Source organism: Salminus brasiliensis, chromosome 7 (genome assembly GCF_030463535.1).
Source record: "Salminus brasiliensis chromosome 7, fSalBra1.hap2, whole genome shotgun sequence".
NCBI classification, from domain to species: domain Eukaryota; kingdom Metazoa; phylum Chordata; class Actinopteri; order Characiformes; family Bryconidae; genus Salminus; species Salminus brasiliensis.
The window spans coordinates 34,687,782-34,705,368 of record NC_132884.1 but is presented as its reverse complement, the minus strand read 5'-3'; the positions used below and the strand labels follow the sequence as shown (position 1 = coordinate 34,705,368).

General features: G+C 40.5%; 1 protein-coding gene across 2 annotated transcripts in view; it reads right to left on the bottom strand.

The window, feature by feature from the left end:
• Nucleotides 1-17,587, bottom strand: part of ca16b (carbonic anhydrase XVI b) — a 115,212-nt gene that overhangs the window by 22,673 nt on the left and 74,952 nt on the right. For both annotated transcript variants that reach the window (XM_072684729.1, XM_072684730.1), the window contains 5 exons: nucleotides 17,234-17,426; nucleotides 4,216-4,400; nucleotides 2,420-2,528; nucleotides 2,287-2,336; nucleotides 175-922 (listed from right to left, as the gene is read on the bottom strand). In XM_072684729.1, the coding sequence (XP_072540830.1) occupies nucleotides 175-922; nucleotides 2,287-2,336; nucleotides 2,420-2,528; nucleotides 4,216-4,400; nucleotides 17,234-17,426 (1,285 nt within the window). The remainder of the gene's footprint in view (nucleotides 1-174; nucleotides 923-2,286; nucleotides 2,337-2,419; nucleotides 2,529-4,215; nucleotides 4,401-17,233; nucleotides 17,427-17,587) is intronic.

The following is a 17,587-nucleotide window of genomic DNA, read 5'->3' as shown; positions in this document are numbered from 1 at the left end:
CTTGTCACTTACAAAAACAACATACCATAAAGGTCCTTAAATTGTTTTTAATGAGGGAAATGACCCAAATTACTGTTGGTAAACAGTTGTGACAACACTAAAGCTCTAATTCCTCTTTCAGAGCTCAGAATATAAACTTGAGGTGCTTTCAGGTGTGCTGCATAGCTCACCTACCGGTGTGAATGTAGAAAGGCCACTGGTTCCTGTCCTCATTACTCAGCTTTGTGGTTTGTGTGGGGATGCCGGCAAGTTGCATGTCTGTTGTATCACTTTCTTCCAGCCATGTTGATCTTGTTACGTCTCCCGCTGAAGGTATTTGAGTAACAGCCGAGATCTGCTCCTCCGTGGCTCTGGGGGGCACTGTGGAGTCCTCTGCATCCCCACCTTCTCGGCCTCTCTCCCTAGGTGTGGAGGTTGGGACGGGAGCAGTAGATTTCTGAAAAGTGCTCTGTCCCGGCTTTTTGTCTGTCACAGTCTTTCCTTTCTTTTTTCTTTCCTCCTGCCCCTGTTTCTCTTGATCTTCCTCCTCCTCCTCCTCCTCCTCCTCTCCCTCTCGCTTTCTCTCCTCCTCTTCTGTCTCTTTAGTTCCCACCCCTTCCTCGGAGGGGAGGTTCTTGGTGTCAGAGGGGGCTGTCTCTGGAGTGGGAGGAGCATGTTGGTGTGTGGGGGTGGGGCCTGAACTAGGTGCTTGGGTGGGCCAAAAGGATCCAGGGAGGGAGGAAATCACACCGCCGCTGAAGCCCAGGCCAGCCAGAAGTGTGCTGGTCACCACGGACGCTACTGTGGCCTGCCCGCCACTGGATGGAGGGCCCATGCCAGTTGCCATGGAGACGAAGGAGAAGGGGAGCCCAGAAGAGGTCCAAGTAGAGGAACCAGAGCTGATGGGGGCCATGTCTGCTGAGGAAGGTGGAGACACTGTGGGCTGGAAAATTGCAAGACGGGTTATTTTACAGTGTTACAACATGTAAGAAGTGTTGAATATTTTAGTAATCAATGAATTTACCCATTACTTTGACAATTAAAGTAATCATTGAGTAAACATTGTGAACAAACCGTGGGCATAGCCTTTCAAATAATCCAAAATATATTTTTGTGAAAAGATAACTGGGAAGCCTTTCAAAAAGCATAAAACATCAAAACTAGGCTTGTCAAATGATTAAAATATTTAATAGCATTGAATCAATATTTTATGTAGTGTAGATGAACAACATTTGTCTTGCTTGCTCAAAATTGACCCCAATTAAAGATCTTGTGCATTTTGCTCAAGCAATAGTTTTGGACAAAATAATATATATATATATATATATATATATATATATATATATATATATATATACACAAACACACACATTATCTACATTATTTCCAATAGCATTATTTTCATTGTGTGAATGAGGGGCTTACATAAGCCTGAACTTCATCATCAACACCATGTGTATTCTTGTCACAGTGGCTCTAGAAGGGACATGTCCAGCTTCTACAGTTTTTGTTACTTTGTTGTAAACTAATTTATCTAAAGGTCTTTTGCATAGTCAGCTGCAGGTTGTATCCTACACACACAGATGTTACAAACCATAAACCATGTTTGAAACAGAGCTGTGTGAGAATGAAAAAACTCTAAATTGGTAAAGAAACTTTACATAAACGTTTTTAAACCCCACACTCACGCATTGTTCTTTATTGAACCAAAAGTGCTTCTTTTATGGAATCGCTTAAAGAACCTGTTATAGCACCAGCAAATGTGCACCTGAGCTTCAGCCTGCACCACTACTGAATTATTATTATTTTTTTTACAAATGTATGATTATTTATTATATTATTATTATTATTATTACTATTATTATTATTATTATTATTATTATTGATATATTAAAATGGACTTCCCTAAAACAAAATGTGTCGCTGCCAAAACCGCAAAAACAGCAACTTTACTGGAGAAGGAAAAAACCTTTTTAGTAATTTTGGAGCATCTATTGGTCCATTCATCATAAAATTCAGACATAATGTAAAGAACAACTACCAGATTTGAATATGTAAAGAAGTCAAAAACAGCATCAATTGAAATTCAAGGTTTTTGCATAACAACAATAATATACATTGGTGTGCCTATCAAGTTTCATACTGAGAGAAAGGAGATTTAAACTATGCATTATCAACGTTAAACTTGCCAAATAATCACTGCCATTTCACTGTTTTAAGCAATTTCTTTTATAGAATAATCAAGCTTGATTTGACTTGACGTGACTGATTTATCATGACAGCTGTAACATAAAACACAGCACTCACCATTCCAGTTTTCACTATCCGTGTTCCTTGAAATATCCTTGTGGTGTTTGCTGAAAGAGCAAAGAGTGAAGCGTTTTAGGTGGTCAGGTGAACGAGACAGTTAAGTTAAGCAAGGCATGTATAGTTTATTCACCTCTGAATAAAAGGGTTTGGCTGAAGTCACTGCGCTGGTCTCTCTGACACAAAGCCTGCACTCTGAAGAGGTACAGACCATCTGGAGACATGTGTGTGATCACTGCCCTCTGCAGGAGAAGCACACAGACGCTTCAGTCAGGTAATGATAAGATGGGTGAGACTGGGGTGATAATATTAGTGTGTGGGGTCCAAGAGGGTCAACCTCTTGTGCACATGCCCACTGAAACGATCTCTTGGATCCTTTCAGTTCTCTAAATTAAATCAATGTGTCTCGAACTTCTCAAAACTCCAACCTCCCTTTCCAAATTCACTTTCATTACAGGCTAGTAATATGACACAGGCTGACAAGACGGAAACGACAGGATCTAATTTTCTCGGACAAAATGGAAATGTAAATTTAGATTTATCTCAATATTATGCAAACCGGAATTACATTTATTCCTTGAAATTTCCTGGTCATTCAAATATCCTCCTGGCCCCCAAAACTGAAGAGCTTTATATGACAGTTTCATGTGACAAGAATCGGTCTTGACTCCCTTATGCAACCTACGCCCAGGCTCCAAATTGAAATAAAAATGTAAATGTGGCGCTGAAACGATTAGGGAGGCGGAATATGTTGGAGAGAAGAAGAGTAATTGGGCTTTGGCTGTGGCGGGCGGATTTCTACAATTGAATCCAAATCTAATTCGGCCGAGCCAGAAAAAGATTGGCAGGTTTCATCTGAGAAGTTTCCCCAGCTTGCTGGGCCCTCCCCTGTTGTCATGGATACTACATGTAGAAGACCGATCTGGCAAGGTGACTGACGGTGGGGTGGGGTGTGTGTGTGTTTGTGGGTTTTGGGAGGTGAGGTGAGGGGGGAGAGTGACTCAATCATCAGACACCCAGGGAGACAGACTGCATGTCTAAATCTATCAATCCCACAAAGTCTATCAGGGCTATACGGAGTCTAAGGGTCCAAACAATGGTCTCAAGGAGCCACTTCCTGGTTACGTCTTTCCATTACCTTGGTCACTTCTTGGAACTTCAGGGACATGACTGCTACACAGTGACTGACCTAAGCTGAGAAGAAGTCTAAGGTGTTAATCTTCCTCTGAAAAAACATATCTGACTTGTATATCATTTGTGTGAAAGAAGTAGAACAAGAACAAAAGTATTGGGACATCTGCTTATTTACTGTTTCACCGGAAATCAAGGGTATTAAAAAAGAGTTTATCCAGCTTTTGTTGGAGTATCTGTCTCTACTGAGCTTTGCTGTGAGGATTTGATTGCATTCAGTGACAAGAGCATTAGTAAGGTTAGGATGTTGGATGATCCCCACCCCACCCCCACTTTATCTTAAAAATACTGGATGGAGTACCATCACACATCATTGCAGAAATCACAGTTTTACTGCTAGAGTCCTATTCTATTGGCAGTACTACTCAACAGGGACTAGAAAAGCTGTGTGTGTGCTGGTGCAATGAGTGCAGCTTAAAGTAGCTGAATGAATGAATGAATTTGGACATATAGTGTATAAAATGATATATCCAAAAGGTCAACTTTACAGGAGGACTTTCAATGGAAATCAATGTAAAATGATTTTTTTTCCCAGGTTTTGGTCCATTGATCATTAAATTTACAGGCAATGTACAAAACAACTGGCAGATTCACATTCATTCAAAACCTAAAAGATGAAACAACAAAGGATGGTCAACAAAGACATGTGTGTTCAGACCAAATCTGCAGACGATTTTACAGACGTAAAGGAAAAAGGACGGGGCCACATTACATCAGCTTATCATCTGGAATACTCACAGTGTGCTGCTCGCTCGTCTGGGTGAACGTCTTCTCAAAAGCCACTTCATCCCTAACCCAGCTGTAGGACACTGAGAAGCCCACTATAGGCGGGTGGTAGACGATCAAAGGCCGCTCCCAAGTCAGAACCAGCGCTGTCCGGTTCAGGGGATGGACCTTCATGTTGCCAGGGATGCTGCTGCAGACTGGAGAGAGTGAAAGAGAGACAGACAGACAATCAGAGCGACAGACAGACAATCAGAGAGACAGACAGAAAAGAGTAAGTCAGAGAGATGGAGAAGGAAAAAGCAATTAGAGATAGAAAGATAAAATATTGAGATATAGAAATAGACACACACACATGAGAGGGTGAGCAAACATGAGAAGAGTGAGATAGAGACAGACAGAGAGCAAGAAAAAGAGAAAAACAGGGTGAGAGAGAAAATGAGAGAGAAAGAGAAGCAGAGAGAGATCAGAAAGATAATGACAGAAAAATGAGAGAGAGAGAGAGAGAGAGAGAGAGAGAGAGAGAGAGAGAAATAAAGATAGATAGATTGAACAGAGAGAGAGAAAGACAGGGTGAGTGAAAAACAGCAAAAGAGAGATAGAAAGCAAAAGACCAAGAGTGAGAGCAAGAAAGAGAAAAGTAGAAAGTAAGAAAAGGGTGAACAAGAGAGCGAGAGAGAGGGATAAGAAGGGAAAGAAAAAAAGAGCCATGGGGAGATGGAGAAAGAGAGACGAGGAAGATAAGTGAGACAGTGAGAAAGACAGAGAGAGAGAGAGAGAGAGAGAGGGGGGGGGGTAGGGAGGGAAAGAAAGAAAGAGCCATGGGGAGACGGAGAATAAGAAAGAGAGACGAGGAAGATAAGTGAGACAGTGAGACAGCGAGAGAGACAGAGAGAGACACAGAGAGAGAGAGAGAGAGAGAGAGAGAGAGAGAGAGAGAGAGAGAGGGGTAGGGAGGGAAAGAAAGAAAGAGCCATGGGGAGACGGAGAATAAGAAAGAGAGACGAGGAAGATAAGTGAGACAGTGAGACAGCAAGAGAGACAGAGAGAGACAGAGAGAGAGAGAGAGAGAGAGAGAGAGAGCACAAGAGAGAGAAGAACAAACACAAGCAACTAGGATCTTCCTCTCTCAGTATCAGGAAGGAGAGAAGAGTGGAGAGTTCTTCTCATTTGATTAGAGATGGTGTGATTGGAGACAAATGAGGCAAATTATAGTGGGAGCGCAGCCAGGATCTCAGACGCACAAGCCTCTGACTGCAGCCTGGAGGTGAAGCTAAATCTTTTATTGCTGTCTGACTCACCAAAGTGTTCCCACCAGAAACTGCTTCAAAAAAGGCAAATAATACATGAGTTCATCTCAATCTGCCTCTAGGCTTTTAAACAGTCTCTGTATGTGTGTGTGTGCGTGTGCCATTGCTACAGATGTGGGATTAGTCAATGAGTCTTGGCAGGCTGTTAGAGATACAAAGCCATGTAGAACCAGTTCTTTAAACAAGACAAGGTCACCCCCATGGGACAGAGAGCGAGCAGCCAAACGGAAATGTCGCACCAGTGGCTGACTATAGTACAGCTCAGAGTGGCTTCAGACACTAACAATGTGTGTTCAGTGAGAAATGGTGTCAGGGTCTCCAATGTGCAAATAATGCAATCAACATACACGAGATGGATAAAAGTATTGGGACAACTGCTCATTTATGGATTCTTCCAAAATCAAGGGTATTTCCTGTTATTCATCCTGTCTCTACTGTCCAGGGAAGGTTATCTTCTAGATTTTGGAGCACTGCTGTAAGGATTTAATTACATTCACTGACAAGAATGTTATTGGGGTCTGGATGTTGGATGATCACCACCCCACACTCAACTCCCCAATCTTTAATTCCAAAAGTAATGAATGGAGCACCATCATTCCTCAGAACACAGTTGATTATATTGGCAGTACTTCTCTACAGGGACTACACAAGCTGGGTGCATGGGTGCATTTGCAATGGGTGCAACTGAATGCATTCATTAGAAGGGGTGTCCACAAACATTTGGACATGTAGTGTATGAAATGACTAAAACGACTATTAAGCACAAGTTCTGAAGAATAGTTCTAAAGGAGATTTTATGTGTAATATATGTATAATATATAATATATTATATAAGACTGTCTAGTTGCATAAGGAAGAGGAAAGCCAGGGGAAAATAAAAGGGAAACCATTAGTTTCCAAAACTACACTTGATTCAGTGATTCAAAGAAAATGAGTTCTCTCATCACTACCCTGCAAGACCCGGTTGACCACCACAACTGTCCTATTAGATAAACAGAACTTAAAGCCTCCATCTTTAAGTCCGAAAAGAAATTCCAGGCCGACTCTTATTTCAGACCAAAAAACATCCAAAAGTGTTTGTGTCTGTCATCCCACTGTGCGAAGACCCTGTAACTCAAAACTGTAACTCTGAAACGATGTGGAGCTGATTAAGAAGCTCTGAGATAAGCAAACAGAATGAAGAAGAACATCTAATCAAATCAAACTAACAAGCTGCTGATGTCCTCGGAACAAAGGCCTGACCACATCAGAGTCCAGATCTTAACACCATTGTTGTTTGGGATGATTTGAATGGTGTGAAGAAGTAAATGCTCCAACTGAACTTTGAAGGTGTGGAAAAATAGTCTGAAAGCAAGTCTCCTGACAAGATATGCAACTGTATTAAGGGTAAAGAGTGAAAACAGAGTCAGCTTGCTAGTATCATTCCAGTTGTAGGTAGAAATGTCCCACTGCGATCCAGTGAATCAGGATGGGGTCCGATCCAGGCATATTTTAATGGATTGGGCATTGACTTGTCTTTGTTTTAAGTGTTTATAGCACCATCTGGTATCCCCAAGGCACCATTAACGGACATTATTGTTCAGAACGGAGTGGAGGCTAATGCTAATGCTAATGCACACATGATATAGAATCCCAAATCACAGCACATTGACCTCACTATAAAACAGTTATTTCACATCAGTAGTCGACAAACAACAGCAGATATCAGCCTAGAGTGTGCACCACTGCACACACACACAGGAAGTGACCTAACTGCAGTGTTTTAAAGGAGCTGGGAGCTGATTGGTCAGGGAGGAGAGTCAGACTGGATTATAAGATTATAAACACTATAAAACATAATTTTATGAGAAGTCTCTACTAAACTAAATCAATCAGTCCAGAATGTGTCACTATAGAAATTCTTAATAAAAATAAAGGGAGTTTTACTCTGTGTTAATCAGCAGCTCATCTTATCTAAACTGTGGGGCTGTATTATTTATACAAACACAAAGATCTGATCAGTATAGGTTGATACTCGTTTGAATTAAGAGACTCAGGGCAAGGGGCAGGATCAGGGGCAGAATAACCTGGTCGGGATATCCCTAGTTATAAGGAGACACTCACTGTCCTGTGGCTAAACTCAGTGACTCAGTAACGAGATTTTTCAATGGTGCAACACCAATGATATTGCACTTTTGGAAAGACTTGCCTCAATCCTTGTCAATGAAAGCAGCCATAGATGTACAAGTTTGAGATTAAGAGATGTTTCCATGCAAGAAATCCATGCTAAGAGATGCCTGACATATTGCAGATTGTGGCTGAAATTGAAAACATGTGGGTCTATGTGGCTTAGAACGAGAAAACATCTGAACCAGCCTGAAACTGATGCCAGAGAACTTGATATTCCCATTGTAAGAATGACAGGACATCATCTTTCAAATCTTATTATCAGATACAATAGCAATCAATAACGTACCAAGCGGTCAGGTATCACCCAGAGAAAGGAGCTGGCTAAACTAGTGACACCAGCCTTTTCTAACCTTAAGGCCGAGGTCATCGATTCTGGTCCCAGAAGACTGATGATTAGCACAGTTTAGTCATTGCCCTGCCCAGACACACCAGATTTAGCTCATCACTTAAATGCCAGGTTTAGTTAATGAGTTAGAGTAGGAACATCACCAAACTGTGCTGAACCCCTGACCTGCAGCACAGGAATTGATGACCTCTGCTCTAGAAGCTGTCAATTTTAAGATTCACAGACCTTATGAATGCAAAACCGCCATATGAGAATGTGCTGAACATGACCAGTAAATGCCCCTAAGCACAAGTTTGAATTTCAGGTGCAAATATGCCTTCTTACAGGAAAGAAGTGTTCAACGTTTCTTTGTCTCAAGGGAAATAAAGCATATCTCAGTATTACATTAATGAACAGATCACAGATTTTGAAACTCCTTCTCTTAAATCTTCCCTAGGGGAAGCTTAACATGAGCCTTTCACAATGTAAGAAGTTCTGGAGATGAATGAGAAAAGCCTAAGGTCTCCTTCTACACTGAAAGACTGCCAAATCAGAGATGTAGAAGAGATGTATATAACATACACCAATCAGCCATAATATTAAAACCAGCCTATTATTGTGTATTGTCTACACAATAATAGGCAGGACCTTTGAAGGCGTCCTATGGTATCTGGCACAAAGACGTTAACAGCAGATCCTTCAAGTCCAGTAAGTTGTGAGGTGGGACCTCCATAGATCGCATCAATGAGCCATGCTTCCAACACACCAACTTGAAGAACTGACTGTTCACTTGTTGCCTGATCTATACCACCCCTGAGGGTGCCTTTGGAACGAGATAATCAATGCAATCTATTTTTACCTGTCAGTGGTTTTAATGTTAAGGCTGACTAGTTCCTTCCTATGGGCTCATCCAATACAACACATGTACCCAAATGCAATTTGCAAGGCTTCTCACTCTTCCATTACACTCGAAATAAGTCCAGGCCATGGTGAAATATGACTAACACTCTCAATGACGTGAAACCCACCAGAAAATCTGAGCTGTCGTTGTGAACCTGGAAGGAGTGAGATGTTGAGAGAAGGACATAACTCATTTTTCAAATCATATAAGGGCATGGAGTGCTTTAGGAAAATGCATTTCAGTGATGTCTAGCATGTACCTGAAAGGCAATACCAAGGTCACTACAGAAGTAAGGAAAAGGGGAAAAGCAACAGATGATAGATGGAAAAATCGTTCAGACATGTACTGGCATTGGGTCAATTTTCAGCCAAAATATGCAGTTAATTATCAGTTGATCATATATTTCTCTAATTAGCAAGTGAGTATCAGAACACACTAACCACACAAAAAAGTGCAAACCACATTTAACCACAACCAAAAGTACACTACTTGTTCTCCATAATACTGATGTTTTTCACCTGCTTGTAATCACACTAGTTTAGAATTTAAGCCGAAGCTTTAGGTTAGGTTGTTGTGAGGTATTGTCTTCCCAATCTGGTGAAACTACTGAGCATTCTGTCCATACTTATATTCCCGTGTATGCCCTACTGTATCTGTTTTTTTGACTACGCCTTTTGTCTTACCCTTTGGATTATCTGCCTGTGTTTTGAATCTGAACTTTGACCCTTTTGTTTGTATTTTGGACCATGTTTTTGCCTTTTTCCACTCTGGCTGTTTGCCTGTGTGATGTTTGTTTTGTTTGCATTCATCTACACTTTGCAATTAACCTTGGACTGTGACTGTGTAAGGAACTTGCAGGTTCCTTAAAGCACCATAACAGGTTCCTTCACATTTTCAAATTGGAGAACATCCAAAGGTTTCTCAAGGATACATTTAACAGTGTACAGCAGCAACATGGGCATACTAGCTGACCAGTATGACAAAGCCTGACCAAACTGGGTAACTAGTATTTCTATTGTGATAACCAGCTTGGTCAAATCATTCATGTTGATAGACCATCAAGTCTATTGAACTCAAATGAAAACATTTGCTATGCTGGTCAAGAGCTAATTTTGTTAACCAGTTTGTTTGTTTCCAGTGCATGTTTCTGCCTGGATGCTCAGCTTCTCAACCATCATCTCACCAAAGATCAGCTCATCTAAAACCAGCTCATTGCAAAGGCTGGTCCTGAGCTGGATTTTTCGTCTCATCCAAATTTGAAGGGAAAGGTGTGGTTGGTTTCATTTATTCATTATTTATACTTTTACTAAATATATATACGCAGTGATTTTTCATCTATAAACAATCAATCTGCTCTCTACTTCTCATGTCTGTAAATAAGACATTCTGGAGTTGATCAGTAACGTCTGCAGAGATCCCATTGGGGAAGCTCTTGACACTTTGCCTTGTTCTCGTTTTACACTTCCGCCAAAAAAAGAGCACAGTGTCAAGCTATGCATTTGAAATGCCTTTATTAACACCTTGCACATTTGTCTCTACAGAGATTAAACAGCAGAAAGTTATTCTTGAGCAGTTGCTGTTTAGAAAACAGCTGGCTCTGCATGTATATCACCATGGATTGCACTAGCATTAAAACAGCATGAGACATCTGCCTGGTGTCTGTTTGTAGCCAGCAATGTTTTTGAATTATATATGAGAATTTGTTCACAGAGTACTGGGGACTACTAGCAGTGACACTGTTGAACTAAGTAAAATAGTAAGCAAAAGTGCTGCCATGTAGTGTCAGGACCTTGTTGCCACGCTCTCCCCAGAGGCAAACCCTGAACTCCGCCCACTGGCCCATTTAATGACTTTCCCCTTGATTTTGTGGCTTCTTAAGCTCAGTCCACAGACTAGTAAGTGGTGTGAATTAGCTCTGCACAGCGTTGTTGTTGCCGTCAGGTTTGCTTACGTCTTGTCTTGCCTTGTTCCTTGCTTTGCCTTGTCTATTGTTTTCTCTTTGTCTACTCTATTACCTCTCCACCATTGTTCCTAGTCCTTGTTTTTCTGCCTTCCCTATCTTTAGTGTATCTCCCTGCTTCTCTGCTTCGTGTTTAGGTCAACTTCTGTCTCAAGCTCTGCTTCGTGCTTTCTTTTGTTTTGCCTCAGCCAGTTCGAAGCTCGTCTTTGCTTTTTGTTTCTAGTTTTACCGAAGCTCTGCTTCGAGTCTTTGTTTCTTTGTTTTTCCCTGTTCTGTTTTACACCCAAGCTCTGCTTGTGGTTTTCTCTTTACCTTATTTTTTTGCCTTTCCCTTCCCGTCCTGTCCATGTTTAAGCCCCTTGGTCTCAAGCCCAGTATTCTCCCAGTCCTTGGTTTATTTTGTGCAGTCCTGTTTGGTTTGGTTCATCTTTCTGTCCTGTAGATTGCTGTACCCTTGTGTTACTCCCTGTTTTGTGTTTACCTTGCCTTCTTTAATAAGGTCTTGCATTGTTCCATCTCTGCAAGTGTTTCCAGTTCCCTGTAACGTCTAGCCAGCATGACACCTAGTGGGTAACAACACTGCCTTCCCTCGTGGTAGACTAGGGTTTGACTGCCTGGCTGGTCAAGTGCACCACATTTTCAGAAGACAAAGTCAGTTATGCAATCCTGTAACGATCACATTTAAAAACGGTTGAAGGTTTTGGGCTAAAATGGGTAATGTCTTTCTATGCTAGCAAACACAAGTGATATTGACCAAAAGTATGTTTTCATTATGCCAAATATCTTTATGTGAAAATGTGTTAACTAAGATGAAGTAGGAACAAAGTTAAAAGATTGAGCCTGACAAGATTGACCTAAAAGTAAAAATGCTTTAATTTGAAGAGAAGCGGAAAATTTGAATATGTCTATTTGAACCGCATGGTCAAAGAGGCTTTAATCATGTCACTTCCTCATAAAACTTATAAAACGTATTTATTTCAGGGAAGAAATGGCTTGCGGGAATGAATAGGACATATTAGATATATTATATATTTTATTTGCAAACATAAGCATGAATTTAGAAAAAACCCAAAAGTTTAAATACATTCATTAGAATATTAAACTAAAAAAAGTGCAAACTTTTTCTCAGTGCTTTTAATAGTCTTCTCAAATGAAATGTCAAATCAGTGGTGACATGCCAAAATGCTGATATTTGTCAGGAAACTTTACATTTAAATTTAAATAGTTACTTATGTTATTTTTTTTATTATTTATTGTTTCTTTAGCATCTCCTTTAAGACATGTTACACTTATGTAATGTGAGCGCATTGATAGTGATTTTCCTAATTGATGATATTAATATTGTTTATGGGACTTTTTAAGGCTATTAAAGCCGTGTATGAGGCAGAGAGCAATTTACTATATGGAGAAACGTATTGGGACACACCTTTTAATCACTGAATTGAGGTGTTTCATTCAGTCCCATTGCCACATGTGTATAAAATCAAGCACCTGACTTTGCAGTCTGCTTTTACAAGCATTAGTAAAAGTATGGATGGTTCTAAAGAGCTCACTGAATTCCAGCGTAGTACTATAACAGGGTGCCACTGCTGCAAAGGTCAGTTAATAAAATTTCCACCCTCCTATATATTCCACCATCAACTGTGAGTGCTATTATTGAAAAGTGGAAGCGTTTCAAGTGACAGACCACGCAAAGTTACAGAGCGGGGTCGTTGAGTGCTGAGGAATTTCAAATCTGCTGTTAGAGCTGCAAAGGGGGACCAACTTCACATTAATACCTTAGAATGGGATGTCATTAAAAGCTCCTGTAGGTTTAATGTGTAGGTGTCCCAATACTTTCGTCCATATAGCATATCTTGAAATGTTCAAATCCTAAGAATAAGAAGGAGCTGAAATGTAACCACAAAGGGAAATCTGTGTTATAGCTACAGCAGTAGTACTCACTGGTGCAAAATCAGGAGGGATGATCACACCAGTGATATTACGCTGTCATTGCAAACTGAAACAAAGGGCAGCTGTGTACGCCGCATTGCACACTACTTCAGGCCAAAAAGAGGTTCTGTCAGTGTGCAGCAGCATGTTATTAGTGACTAAATGGTTTTATATTCAGTTACTGCAACAAAACAAAGAAAAAAGTCTGTAAAGTCGTTTTCACAGTGCATTTCTAAGCCGGGATCATTTGTTGACTTATTCTACAGCTCTTACTACTTCCTCTAAATTAATATTTATAGCAGCGTTTAGATGCAAGTGTTGTTTTTCGCCTGGATGACCAGCTTCCCAACCACCTTGACCAACACAGACCAGCTTAGACCATCTGAAACCAGCTTCCAGTAACAGCTGGTCAAGAGGTGGATTTTTCCATCTAACTGTGCAGGAAATAATTGGTAAATTTAATTTAAAGTTATAAAAACACACTTTGTAATTAAAAAAAAACAATCATTTATGATTACTAAAAATATCTGCTGAATGTAAGAACTTTCAATGTAAAAAATCAATCAACTTTCTGCTTCTTAAGTCTGTAACAGACACTCTGGAGTTGATCAGTATTGTCTGCAGAGTTCCCAGTGGGAAGCTCTTGTCACTCTGCCTTGTTCTCGTATCACCAAATGGCTTTATATTCAGTTAGCACAGCAAAAAGAAAGAAGCACTGCCATGGCCTACACTCTTAAAAATAAAAGTGCTACAAATAATTCTTTGAGTGATGCCATAGAAGGACCAGTTTTGGTTCCATAAAGAACCATGTTTGTCAAGTGTGAGCGTGAAGAACCTTTAAAACACCCAAAAATGACAGAATAAAGTGGCCTTTTTACAGCAACTCGAACACATTCTCTGTGCTAAGCCCAGCTGTCAGCCACTGAAACTCTTTGATTGCTTCTGTTGATGCTGGCAAATTTTAACCGAATCCTCACATGAAGCACTGCTCTTTTGCGCTTGCGCGTCAGTTTAGGAGCATGAACTGATATTGGTCACATTTAAAAAACACAGATTTCATTAGAAAACTGGATTTGGGCCACTTAACCTGCTGTGTGAACACAGCCTATGTTAACAGAAAAGGCAAATATTATCCCCTTCAGTAAGATTATTATTATTATTATTATTATTATTGTGCTTTAATGCTGATGCAATGGAAATAATTAGATAATATCACAATATTATTAGTGTAACAGTGGAGAGTCTTCTCCAGGTATGTAGTGGTTTATTCATACACACACACTTTAGAGATACAATATATGTGTGTAAGTGTGTGTGTGGATTGGGGCAAAAAGTGTTGTGGCCCCTGGCCTCTAGATGGTGGTACAGACATAACAGTATGGTCTATTCAAACCCTATGGTTTATTCAGCATTGTCCCCAGAACTAACGTGATAAATGCATCTGGACACTGGTGAGAGTGGCCCAGCCACCCAGCATGATTATGTTTCAGTTCAAGAAAAATACAAATAATAATATAATAAAATTATATATAGTTTAATAAATGAAATGTATGTGCTCCAATAGTTTTTTTTTTTACCACTTTTCAACCATCATACACATTAACAATTGAGTAAATGATTGCAAATTGAAAAAAATTGAATTCTCCAGTTTATTCTAATGGCAATAATCCAGCTTCTTCCCCAATATTAAAAGGCAACGTTTGTAGCCTTCAGAATAAAAAAGCAACACTAAAAGCTATGATAGTTATGTTAATGGTTCCTAAACCACTGGTGGAAAGTAATTTTGGCATTGATGTCTCTATCACGCAATCTATTTCTAAGGATGTTTTCTGCACACAGTGCTTTCATTAGGCAGGGTGGACCACATACGTGACGCTTGATAAGGTCATTATGGTAAGAGCCCCTTGATGGGTGTATCAGCACCAACAACCTTTCAACAAGCCCATGATAAACAAGTCTGCGGGTGGACGTAGAGGCGAAAGCAGACAGAGAGACGAGAAGAAAGAGTGAATGGAGGACAGGGGGTGATTAGGGAAAGGGCATCAACTGTGGAAGTCGGCCTCAATAGCTCCATCAGCCTGAGTGACTCAGCAAGAGGCCATTATCTTCATCAGTTCAATCATCAGCATGCTAATCATTGCCGCCATCACTGTCCCAGCGTAATAACCCTGGCACTGCTGATGTGAACACACTCCCCACATGTCTACTCCCATGGCAAAGCTTTACCTTTTGGAATAAACAAGACAGGATGCCAGGACATCAGCACAAAGCCGCGATGGCAGATTAGCTTACAGTAAGTACATGAGACACCAAGAATACATGACTAGCAGATATCCATAGACTGAGATTGGGTAAGACAGAGACAGACAGGACTCCATACAGGATTCGCACAACCTTTTTCACTAATTTCCAGACTGACACAATTGGATTTTTTTTTCTTTTTTTGCCACACAGTATTCATTTGCACGAGTTTATTTTTAGAATGAATATTAATGATGATTACTCTGCCTCTCGGCTGTGTTACATTGCTCCCTACTTCATCACAGCCAAGAGCAATCAATTCCCTCTGCCAGAGATGGAAACAACAATCATCATTTATAGAGAGAGCATACACACCCCTGCCCATTTGCTCTGCCTGGTCTGGAAAGGCTTTGGCACTGGGAATGGCAGTCACTTCATGGTAATCTACAGCACTATATACTATTAGGCATCTTTTTTCTGCGGGCTGTTAACTTTTACAAATGCACCGAAAGAATCAACTTAATGTGCCAAGTTTAGTTCGGTGACATCACTGGTGCCCTCGCAATCTGGAGTCTACAGATTCTCCCAACACCTTGGTTTAACAGCAAGCAAGTGTTGAAATGTATAATCACATTGTATCACAAAGCCTTCGGGTTGTCTGCACTGGAGCCGTCTACGCATCAAGACATCAAAACTAATAGCCTGAGTCTTTAACAACAAATTAGGAGTGATTTATGTTCAATGAAAATCTTTAAATCAACACTATCTAAAATAATCCAAAATTAGAATGGCATCTCCGTCATAGCCACTCCAGCACTGAACACTACGACTGCACTATGTAACTTTAGCGGAGCTGCAAGACACCTCTCGTAAAAGCAGTGTAACACTTTACAGCATGCCAACAACTTTGGGTCTTAATCTAGCTATAAGAAGAAGAAGCTATACTGATACTCCCAGCACAGCTGCCGTTGTAGAGAAGGCAGCCATCAAGAGAAAACTTGGGATTGGCTTTTACTCACTGGTGAGAGCTAAAAGAAATAAAAGGATACAGGGCAGAGGCCAAGCTGGTGTTCGGTGATGGACTAGTCTGTAGTATCCTGACCTGTTAACGTTTTACTTGTGTTGTTGTGCTCACTTGATGTTTTGCTATGTTAGCAAAGTTGTTCACGCACAAATTTTTGATCACAGCCTACGTCAGCTCATCTTCACAGATGTTTAAGCACTAGCTAGACATCATGAGATGATGTTGGCAACCTTGCTATATAATGCACTCAGACATCGGTAAGAGTCTTTCTTTGTCTTATAAAGTGTTGTTCAGGTTTTGTAAGGCTAATTTAGTTGACTGGCTGTTCTATGTACATTATCATCCCCCAGCATGCCTGTATGTTATAGTCAGGTGTTAGCAGCATATTGACTGTGGTTCAGGTTTCATTAGTTTGGCATGCTACTCATTTCAGATGTTGTCAGTATCCTTAAGCTTTTCAGAAAACGCATGTGTACAGAATTGTCTATGGTGGAAAGCCATTTTTATTCACAACAGTGGTGTAACAGTGATTGACACTCTACAACAGTAGAGGGAGCCCAGAAGGGTTCCCATGCATCCTGGAAAAAAAAAAAAACTGCTAGAAATGTCCTGGAAACATTAGTGGGACCCTGGAAACGCTGAGCTAAAGAGCAACTAAAATTTTATTTATTGTTTCACAACTAAAATAGAGCTACAGTACCAGTTTTTACAGAGGGGTTACATAGGGGTTAGTACCTTACAAAAAAGATTAGACCCAATTAAATATGCTTGTTGTATGTATGCAGTTATGTATGGATATTGTGGAAAATGGCCTGGAAAGGTCTTGGAAAATGCTTTCCTAAAAAGAGTGGGAACCCTAGAAATGCTCCTTTTAATATAAGATATTCATCAACCACTTACACTCGGTTGATTTTATTAACTGAATCTTGCAGCAAAAAAGCTTGTGTATACAGTTTTGGTCTGATTTTGCTGTTGTGGCTCACTTGAGTAATCAGCTATTTAGATAAGGTGTAATTTTCCAGTACATATGTTTCAACCCCCTCACAAAAACAAACATACACACACACTGTAGCACCGCTCTGCTGGGGATGTGCAGACTAGGCATAGCTATGAAGCAAAATGAGGAACTTCTATTAGAAGTGGATCAATAACAAACTGTTCACCTACTCACCTTTAGAGGTCTCTGTATCTGCAGGGCTGGCCTGCCCTTCATAGGGATCTGGAAACCAGGCATCCTTTACTGCTGACTTGTACAATAACCGGTTATCCAGATTTTGAGTGGGCCGATGATTGTTCCTGAGGTACTCCACTGACTTCACATGGTCCTGCTGCTCAGTGGTGAAGATCGAGTAGAATGCCTCCAACTAAAGGGGATGAGGGATAAAAGGAGGGGCAAAATGCTGATCAGTCTGATCATAACCATACTATTTGCACAGTCCTCTGAACACCACCACCACTTCGTTTGTCAATGACGCCCTGTGCACATACTGCACCATCCTCCACTTGAGTTGCCACTTTGTGAGGG